At 49.6% G+C, this 11,108-nt stretch overlaps 1 protein-coding gene across 2 annotated transcripts in view; it reads left to right on the top strand.

Moving 5' to 3' along the window:
* The first annotated feature begins 5,541 nt into the window (after positions 1-5,541).
* C5 (complement C5) overlaps positions 5,542-11,108 on the top strand; it is a 171,513-nt gene continuing 165,946 nt past the window's right edge. For both annotated transcript variants that reach the window (XM_077479159.1, XM_077479158.1), the window contains exon 1: positions 5,542-5,732. In XM_077479159.1, the coding sequence (XP_077335285.1) occupies positions 5,665-5,732 (68 nt within the window). In that variant the 5' untranslated portion in view covers positions 5,542-5,664. The remainder of the gene's footprint in view (positions 5,733-11,108) is intronic.

The raw sequence follows: 11,108 nt of genomic DNA, 5'->3' as shown, positions 1-11,108 counted from the left end.
CAGTGGCGGAGACCAAGTCCATGCTCTCTTCTACTCTGGACACATCGTCTGACTTGCTTGAGCACCCCAGATGGGGTATCCCAGACGGGCCCCCAAATGTATCGAGACTCTCGTTAGGGCCGCTGGTAGAATCTGTACCCCACTGGTTGCCCCGACTCTGCAACTCCTCCACCACGTCTGACACCCTTGATTCAGTCATTTTTGTTACAGTCGACACCAATAACAAGAATCCTACACAGTACTAATGAAGCAGTTCAGGTTTGTTTACTGTGATAAGAATGACACATAGAAATGCCCAACATAACACTATAGGTCAGGGATATGCAATTAGCGGACCTCCAGCTGTTGCAAAACTACAAGTCCCAGCATGCCTCTGCCTCTGGGTGTCATGCTTGTGGCTGTCAGAGTCTTGCTATGCCTCATGGGACTTGTAGTTCTGCAACAGCTGGAAGTCCACTAATTGCATATCCCTGCTATAGGTATTGAAGATATTTGATCTTAACAATATAGCACTAATATGAAATTCTATTTTTGCAGTTTAGAGCGTATGCTAACAAGGTAACATGCAAAAGGACACAGTGACCACGTTCAATTGCGGAAGCCTATGTGAGCAGGCAGCAATGAGGCAGAGGACTGACACTTAATAAAACTATGTCCTTCAACTCCCATCCTTCTGGAATCGCCTTCCAAGAGGGCAACATTAACTTCAGGCTTAAGGACCCATGCTCTTCTTCTTGCAGTAATCTACCCATGGTACGTCCACATTTGGGAAAATACATTGTTTGTGCATGCGCAGATTAACACCACAGAAGCAAAGGTATTTACATGAGTATAGACGTGTACAGTTATTCACCTCTATGGCCTGTCATATGCCCCCCTGCAATTCTCCAGGTGTGTGAAAATGCAGTTTTTTTTTATGCATGTCTTGAATCAAAAGTCAACCAAATATATATACCTTTCTACAGTATGTACTACTGGCAACAAAACTCATAGTGATTGGCCAGAGAAAGTTATGAATAGTCATAACCCAAAACCACTGTGCATTCTCACTCTATTGCCAAAGGTGCCAGTGTCACCTACTGCCAGCAGGGAAATCTAACAGGCAGGCTGAGCTTAGGCCTCTATCAGTGGCAGCTGGTGCTCAAAATTTGTGAGAGGGGGGTGCAAACAAACAAAAATACTAGAACCCCTCCATCAATTGCAGCCTTGCTGTGCCCATCAAATGCAGCCATTGTGCCCATCAAATGCAGCCACTGTGCCCATCATTTGCAGCCATTAAGCCCATCAAATGTAGCCACTGTGCCCATCAATTGCAGCCATTGTGCCTATCAAATTCAGCCACTGTGCCCGTTATATGAAGCCACTGTGCCCGTTATATGAAGCCACTGTGCCCATTATAGCAGCCACTGTGCCCATCATATCGGCCACTGTGCCCATCATATCAGCCACTTGTGCCCATCAAATGCAGCCACTTGTGCCCATCATATGCAGCCACTTGTGCCCATCGTATGCAGCCATTGTGCCCATCAAACGCAGCCACTTGTGCCCAGTATATACAGCCACTTTTGCCCATCATATGCAGTCACTGCGCCCACAACCCCACCAACTCGCGGGGCTTGCGGCTCTGGCAGCACCCCCAAACCCCCCTGCACGCGGCTCTGACAGACCCCCTGGCACTTATAGCCAGGCAGCAGCTCTTCTCAGTGTACCAGAGCAGCAATGACCTCCGCTCCAGTGTGTGTCTACTCCGCTCCTCTTCCTAAGCACCAGGCATCCAATAGGGTGGCCTGGCACTTTGGTCAATCAGGAAACAGGTCTGACGCCCTGCCCTGCCTGATTGGCGGGGAGGAAGGTAAGTGTGAAAATAGCGAAAATACATTTTCTATCGTCACACATTTCGGTAGGATCAGGGCGCACTCTCTGTCCCCCGAGCCCACCCTATTTTGAAGCCTATTAGAGCCTCTGGCTCCAATCAGGTGCTTCAAAAAGTACCACCCCCTACCACACCCGCCATAGGAATCCATGTGTCTGGCATCCTGAAAGGGGTCGGGCCCATGGATGGATCATATGCAGCCACTTGTGCCCATTATATGCAGCCACTTGTGTCCATCATAGCAGCCATGGATGGATCATATGCAGCCACTTGTGCCCATTATATGCAGCCACTTGTGTCCATCATAGCAGCCATTGTGCCCATCAAACACAGCCACTGTGCCCATCAAATGCAGCCACTTGTGCCCATCAAATACAGCCACTAGTGTCCAGTATATGCAGCCACTTGTGCCCAGTATATGCAGCCACTTGTGCTCATCATATTCAGCCACTTGTGCCCATCATATGCAGCCACTTGTGCCCATCAAATGCAGCCACTTGTGCCCATCAAATGCAGCCACTTGTTTCCATCAAATGCAGCCACTAGTGCCCATCATATGCAGCCACTTGTGCTCATTATATGCAGCCACCTGTGCCCATCAAATGCAGCCACTTGTGCCCATCAAATACAGCCACTAGTGTCCAGTATATGCAGCCACTTGTGCCCATCAGATGCAGCCACTTGTGCTCATCATATGCAGCCACTTGTGACCATCATATGCAGCCACTTGTGCCCATCAAATACAGCCACTAGTGTCCAGTATATGCAGCCACTTGTGCCCATCATATGCAGCCACTAGTGTCCAGTATATGCAGCCACTTGTGCCCATCATATGCAGCCACTTTTGCTCATCATATGCAGCCACTTGTGCCCATCATATGCAGCCACTTGTGCCCGGTATATGCAGCCACTTTTGCTCATCATATGCAGCCACTTGTGCCCGGTATATGCAGCCACTTGTGCCCATCATATGCAGCCACTTGTGCCCATCATATGCAGCCACTTGTGCTCATCATATGCAGCCACTTGTCATATGCAGCCACTTGTGCCCATCAAATGCTGCCACTTGTGCCTGTCAAATACAGCCACTTGTGCTCAGTATATGCAGCCACTTGTGCCCATCATATGCAGCCACTTGTTTCCATTAAATGCAGCCACTTGTGCCCATCAAATGCAGTCAATTGTGCCCATCATATGCAGCCACTTGTGCCCATCAAATGCAGCCAATTGTGCCCATAATATGCAGCCAGTTTTGCCCATCAAATGCAGCCACTTGTGCACATCAAATTCAACCACTTGTGCCCAGTATATGCAGCCACTTGTGCCCATCATATGCAGCCACTGTGCCCCCCAACCCCCCTTCACGCAGCTCTGACAGACCCCCTGGCACTTATCGCCCAACAGCAGCTCCTCTCAGTGCAGCAGAGCAGCAGCAACCTCCGCTATTTTCATTGGTGAAAAGTTGGATGGGGCTCTTTTGGTCAGCACAGCAGTTGATGGTCACTATACACAGAATAACTGGCTTTTTCTAGAATCTCAATTTATACATAGAAACCCTCATCTCATAGACTGTCCAGAGAATATCAAACATTTTACCTTGGAATAAATAAAAACTGCACAGTATATATTCCCAAACCACAAAAGTTTAAACATTTGATTTCCAGATGAACCAGGAAATGGCAAGTAATATAACGAAGAGCACACAAAGGGTTAGTGGCTTCCCGTAAGGGGACTTCAATCAGAGAAGTGGGCGTTTGGTATCAGACCTGTTTGCTCAGCTACTTATTGCACAATAGCTGTTTGTTCATTTTGTTTTAACAGATTAACCAACTACCCATAAGTAAATTCCTAATGAAAGGCATTCAATGACGACTAAAGCCCTACTGTTCTTTTTTAAACCTAAACACTTGTAAACTTCTCACCGTGTGTTGCATCCCAAAGCTGCTGATCTCCTGTAGCCTCCTTACAGCCATTTCATGTCTACCTGCAATCCAGCAATGGATTCTGTGTGCACCTCCTACATAAATTGGAGCTAAACTGGACAGCAGGAAGGAGCTGAAATGCTATTAATAGGTTAATCCACCCAAAACTGATATCTCAGTTACAGATGTGAAAGGTCATCATATTCTTTGGAATTCCAGCAGCAACATTTCCCCACCATATCTATTGGTGCAAATTCTACCCACTGCTGGGTGTTCCCACTCTTCCCATTACTTTACCCAAATTATAAAATAAATGAAAACAACTATAGGTTTTGGGGGTATGAAAGTGCACTTTCCCTTTAAGAAACCATTATGCCGCATACACACGATTAGACTATCCGCTGGACTTTCTGAACGAGCGGACCTGCTCACACACAACCAGACTTTTCGTCCGCACGTCCGACTATGGCAAGAGTCCGCCGGACTTTTGAAATGAACGGACTTGCCCACACACGCAGAAAAGTCCGTTTATTTTGAACGCGGCTCCAGGTAGCCGGGACTAGCGAAGGAAGTCAATGTCGCCGCCTTAGGCGGCGAGATTGACACGTCAATGGCCCCGTCACCTGGCATGGACTTAAAGGGGAAGCCCTACGCTGAAAAAATGGCGTGGGGGTCCCCCCAGGTCCATATAAGACCCTTATCCGAGCACACAACCCGGCCGGTCAGGAAAGGGGGTGGGGATGAGCGAGCGCCCCCCCCTCCTGAGTCATACCAGGCCGCGTGCCCTCAACATGGGGGGGTGCTTTGGGGAAGGGGCCCCCCGCCCCAAAGCACCTTGTACCCATGTTGATGAGGACAAGGGCCTCTTCCCGACAACCTTGCCGTTGGTTGTCGGGGTCTGCGGGCGGGGGGCTTATCGGAATCCGGGAGCCCCCTTTAATAAAGGGGCCCCCAGATACCGGCCCCCCACCCTATGTGAATGAGTATGGGGTACAATGTACCCCTACCCATTCACCTGGTGAAAAAAATGTAAATAAAACACAACACAAGGTTTTAAAATAATTTATTGCACAGCTTCCCCTTTAAGTCCATACCAGGTGACAGGGCCAGCGATGTGTCAATCTCGTCGAAGAAGGCCGTGACATTGACCTCCTGCGCTAGTCCCGTCTACCTGGAGCCGCGTTCAAAATGAACAGACTTTTCTCTGTGTGTGGGAAAGTCTGTTCATTTCAAAAGGACTCGCAGTCCGGCGGACAATTTTTGAGGCAAAACTACTTTTTAAGTCCGCCGGACTTTTGGGGGAAAAAAATCCCCCGGAGCCCACACACGGGTGGATTGTCCGGCGGACTCTGGTCTGCCGGACCAAGTCCGCCGGATAGTCTGATCGTGTGTACGCAGCAGTAGGGAGTTCAAAGCCCAACTCCAGACAAAAGGTCCATCTGAAACTAAAACAAATTGAACTTGAACTGTCTACAAAATGCAGGAATATCACTCTTTGGAGTGGCTTTATCACACTTGTGCAAACTTGCTTTTGTTTTGTTTTTTGCACCAAGTGTTGCAATATAAAGGCAGACTGTGTTTTCTTGGCTGAGGATGAAGGTGTCATGGAGGATGGTAAGATCTATCTTCACTCTTCAAACAGGATATACTGCCCAATGCCATCAATCAATGAAGTGACAAACAAAGAGGCCGGCTTTAACCTGGTCAGGTAAACATGAAGCTTGAGGGCAAAGTATCAGTATAGGAAGGCCATTGTAACAGAGGAGCTGGACAGTGTGACAACCAACAGGCATCTGCTCTAGCCGACACCTGGAATTATAGGAATTATAGTTCACTCATGTTGAAATATCGCTGGTCTTATCTCCATCCATGATGATTCTACTACAAATCGCTTTCCTCATCGCTGCGTGTGGAAGGAGCCAAAGCCAAGAGCAAACGTAAGGCAAAATTTCACCTTAAGTTGTTCCATTCTCATTGTTTAGGGCCCACGTTTTCAGTGTATGTGTAGCTGTAGTCATAGCAGACCCATAGATGAGGGGTATCCATCCATCTGTCATAGGTATCCACCCATAGGTGAGGGGTATCCACACATAGGTTAGTATCCACTCATCACTTACTAGTATCTAGGGTTGCCACCTTTTCTTCAAGCCAAACCCGAACACTTTAGCAGCACAGGGCACATTTTTTTTCGTAGTATACATTATAGGATTATAAAAGACCAGGGACACCTTTGGGTGCCCCCCAGTTAGAGTGGTTACACAGAGCGCTGCGACAAAGTGGGTGTGGCCAAACTGTTCTTGCTAACACCCTGCCCCCACCCCCCAGTGATGTCAAACCTGCCCTCAGAGAGGGGGCTGCAGCACCCGAATGGCAACAGATTTTTGTGTGACTATCTCAGTTACTTGAGGAGCCACAACCCAGTCTAAATAATGTGTCTGGGTTTCAGGCAGACTGAAACCCAGACACAAGATTCCAAACCCGAACTGTCCGGGTGAATCCTGGACAGGTGGCAACCCTACTAGTATCCATCCATAGTTTTGGGGTATCCATCCACAGGTCAGCAATATCAACACAGGGGTATCCAGCCATCATTCATGGTTGTCCATTTGTAGGTCAGAGTTATCCATTCATAGATTGGTAACATTCACACATAAGTCAGAGGTATCCACCAATCATTCATTTGTATCTCTCCATAGGTATGGGTATCCATCCATGGATTAAGGGTATTCATCCACATGTCAGGGACATCAATCCATAGGTCTGAGGCATATACTCATAGGTCAGATGTATCCTTCCATAGGTCAGTGGAATCCATCTATAAAAGTCAGAGGTAACCATCCATAGATCAAATCAGGGAAATCCACCCATAGGTATGGGCCAGGGCCGCTGATAGGCCAGTACAACTGGCTCTGTTGTACCGGGCCCAGGCAGCAGGGGGGCCCGGGCAAGCTGAGCAGAAAATAATAAGCCACAGCCGATCAGAGCCCGTCCGACTCAACTACCAACTAAATAGCGCCCACCACCACCCGTTATTTTTTACGTTTTTTGCAGATAGCTATCTGCAGACTAGGTGGCGGCAGGGGAGGAACTATTTCCTCTATTTCGGGTGTGGAAGAATGCCTCTTCCACACCCGCTCCTTATGCTGGCTGTGGCTCAAGTCCCAGCCAGTGCATCCTCTATCGTGCATTCCACCTGGCGCCGCGGAGTGATTCCTCCCCCTCCTCATGAGATAAGTGTCAGTGAGGCGAGCGGCGGTGGCAGAAGACAAAAAAGAAGTAGCTGCAGTCTGAATGGAATCGTTTGTGGACACTCCAGTCCAGGAAGCAGCAGGATCAGGGAAGAAGTGGCTCGTGGGGATCAGCTAGAAGTTACACAGGTGTGTGCTTGCTTGGGGGGGGGGGGGCATGATCTACTACTGATGCAGCAGCATATATACATTATGGTATTGGCAACATGGATGGTATTGGCAACATGGGTGGCATTGTTTGCAGCAAAATATGGCATTGGTGGCATGGGTGGAAATATCTGCAGCACAATATGGCATTGGCGGCATGGGTGGCGCTGTCAGCAAGTAGCACATGTTATGCCATAAGTGTCATGGCTGGCACTGTCTGCAGCACATTACGGCATGGGTGGCACTGTCTGTCGGTAGCACATGCATTATGGCCCATAACGCATGTGCTGCCTGCAGAGACAGTGCCACCCGTGCCGCCAATGCCGTAATGTGCTACAGACAGTGTCACCCATGCCTTAATATGCTGCAGATAGTGCCACCCGTGCTGCCAATGCTTTGTTTCAAGGTGGGGTCTGGGGAGGGGCCAGGGGCGGGGCTGAAGGAGGGACCAGGGGTGGAGCTGAAGGGGGCCCCGTCAGGTAGGCAGTACGGGGCCCCATGATTTCTATCAGCGGCCCTGGGTATACCACCAATGCGGTGTGCCAGGTTGTTATTGTGGGCAGCAGATATATATTATCTGCATGATCAATGGTTGTTGTTTAACCACTTAAGGACCAGGCCTATTTTTCAGATTTGGTGTTTACATGTTTAAAACAGTTTTTTTTTGCTAGAAAATTACTTAGAACCCCCAAACATTTTATATTGTTTTTTTTCTAACAACCTAGAGAATAAAATGGCGGTCATTGAAATACTTTTTTTCACACCGTATTTGCGCAGCGGTCTTACAAGCGCACTTTTTTTGGAAAAAATTCACTTTTTTGAATAAAAAAATAAGACAACAGTAAAATTAGCCCAATTTTTTTTATATTGTGAAAGATAATGGTATGCCGAGTAAATTGAAACCCAACATGTCATGCTTAAAAATTGCGCCCGCTTGTGGAATGGCGTCAAACTTTTAGCCTCAAAAATCTCCATAAGAGACATTTAAAAAATTCTACAGGTTGCATTTTTTGCGTTACAGAGGAGGTCTAAGGCTAGAATTATTGCTCTCGCTCTACCGATCTCGGCGATACCTCACATGTGTGGTTTGACCACCGTTTTCATATGCGGGCGCTACTCACGTATGCGCTCGCTTCTGTGCGCAAGCTCGTCGTAACGGGGTGTTTTTAAAAACCTTTTTTTTTCTTATTTATTTTAATTGATTTTATTTATTTTTACACTGTTTTAAAAAAAAAAAATGGATCACTTTTATTCCTATTACAAGGAATGTAAACATCCCTTGTAATAGAAAAAAGCATGATAGGTCCTCTTAAATATGAGATCTGGGGTCAAAAAGTCCTCAGATCTCATATTTGGACTAAAATGCAAAAAAAAAAAAATGACATTTAAAAAAAATATACCTTTAAGAGGTATGGGCGGAAGTGACGTTTTTGACATCGCTTCCGCCCTCCTATGGTATAGAGACGAGTGGGGGCCATCTTAGCCTCACTCGTCTCCATACCCAGCTAGGAAAAGGACCCGATCGCCTCCGCCGCTACCGACGGCTCCGGTAAGCGGCGGAAGGTGCGGGAGGGTGGCGGGAGGGGGGTGGCACCTCTCCCACCACCGATAACGGTGATCTCGCGGCGAATGGGCCGCGGAGACCACCGTTATCGTACAGACAACTGGCGCCTGAAGAGATGGATATCTCGGTTGTGGCAGCAGCTGCTGCCGTTACCGAGATATCCCTCTTCAAAAAATAGGACGTACATCGGCGTGCGCTGGTCGTTAAGTGGTTAATAATGAAGGTTTATTGAAATGTTATCACTATGACAAGGACTCTTAGGGGGAGATTTACTAAAACTGGTGCACACAGAATCTGGTGCAGCTGTACATAGTAACCAATCAGCTTCTAGGTTTAAGGCTCCATTCACTTCAACGCGGCTCCAAAGTCGCATGAATTCCAGTGTGACTTTGGTGCGCGACTTATGCTGCGACTTTGATCCGACTTTACATTCTCTGAACCAAAGTCGCACCAAAGTAGTGCAGGCACCTTTCCAAAGTCACCGCGACTTTAAGGCCGCGTACACACGGGCGGACTGTCTGCCCAACTTAGTCCGCCGAAACACATTTGAGCGGACAGTCCGCTCATGTGTGGGCTTCAGCGGACTTTTTCAGCGGACTGTCTGACGAACAAAGTCTTACGGTATTTCCGTAAAACTGTCCGTCCAAACTTGGTTTGAGCGGACAGTCCGACCGTGTGTGTGCCAGTCCGCTGTACTTTCGAAATGAGCGGACCTTTCCCGCCCGGAGAAAAGTCTGCTCATTTCGAGCGCGTCTCCAGGTAGGCGGGGCCCGCGACGGAGACGTCGCTGGCCCCGCCGCCTGGTATGGACTTAAAGGGGAACCCCAACGCTGAAAAAAATCGGCGTGGGGGTACCCCCCAAGTCCACAACAGACCCTTGTCCGAGCACGCTACCCGGCCGGCTAGGAAAGGGGGGCGAGCGAGCGCCCCCCATCCTGAGCCGTACCAGGCCGCGTGCCCTCAACATGGGGGGGTGCCTTGGGGAAGGGGGGGCGCGCGGCCCCCCCACCCCAAAGCACCTTGTCCCCATGTTGATGAGGACAAGGGCCTCTTCCCGACAACCCTGGCCGTTGGTTGTCGGGGTCTGCGGGCGGGGGGCTTATCGGAATCCGGGAGCCCCCTTTAATAAGGGGGTCCCGGATACCGGCCCCCCACCCTATGTGAATGAGTATGGGGTACAATGTACCCCTACCCATTCACCTGTGAAAAAAAGTACAAAAAAAAACACAACACAGGGTTAAAATATTTTATTGCACAACTCCGGGGGTCTTCCGTCTTCGGGGGTCTTCTCGCCGGACTCCTCCGCTATCTTCTTGTAGCTCTTTTGCTAGCGGAGGAGTCCGGCTTTCTTCCTCCCCGCCGCCGGCCTCTTCTCCCGACTTCAGGGGTCTTGTCCCCCTCTTCGGTTCTTCTGCCGGGCCACTGCGCCTTCTTATAGCTCTTTTACAGGCGGTGGCCCGGTCTTCTGTCGCCGCTGTCGCTGTCGCCGCCTTCCGTTCTTCTTCTTCTTCTTCCCCAGGAGATGTTGCCTCGACGATCTCTCCGGCCGGAATGCCAGAGCCGCGCTGCGCGGCCACTTATATAGTGACAATGGGGCGGTGTCACATGGTATATGTCACATGGGTTGGTCACATGGTGACCCCGCCCCCTTACGATGTCATAGTCCCCATGTGACATCAACCCATGTGACCAACCCATGTGACATATACCATGTGACACCGCCCCATTGTCACTATATAAGTGGCCGCGCAGCGCGGCTCTGGCATTCCGGCCGGAGAGATCGTCAAGGCAACATCTCCTGGGGAAGAAGAAGAAGAAGAAGAAGAAGAAGAAGAAGAAGAACGGAAGGCGGCGACAGCGACAGCGGCGACAGAAGACCGGGCCACCGCCTGTAAAAGAGCTATAAGAAGGCGCGGTGGCCCGGCAGAAGAACCGAAGAGGGGGACAAGACCCCTGAAGTCGGGAGAAGAGGCCGGCGGCGGGGAGGAAGAAAGCCGGACTCCTCCGCTAGCAAAAGAGCTACAAGAAGATAGCGGAGGAGTCCGGCGAGAAGACCCCCGAAGACGGAAGACCCCCGGAGCTGTGCAATAAAATATTTTAACCCTGTGTTGTGTTTTTTTTTGTACTTTTTTTCACAGGTGAATGGGTAGGGGTACATTGTACCCCATACTCATTCACATAGGGTGGGGGGCCGGTATCCGGGCCCCCCTTTCCTAGCCGGCTGGGTAGCGTGCTCGTACAAGGGTCTGTTGTGGACTTGTTGGGGAACCCTCACGCCGATTTTTTTCGGCGTTGGGGTTCCCCTTTAAGTCCATACCAGGCGGCGGGGCCAGCGACGTCTCCTTCGCGGGCCC

The sequence above is a fragment of the Lithobates pipiens genome, unplaced genomic scaffold (assembly GCF_037356315.1).
Source record: "Lithobates pipiens isolate NorthernLeopardFrog02 unplaced genomic scaffold, aLitPip1_a1.2 Scaffold_14, whole genome shotgun sequence".
Taxonomy (NCBI): Eukaryota; Metazoa; Chordata; class Amphibia; order Anura; family Ranidae; genus Lithobates; species Lithobates pipiens.
Note: the sequence above shows the minus strand (reverse complement) of the source record. Positions and strands in the feature narration are given on the sequence as shown.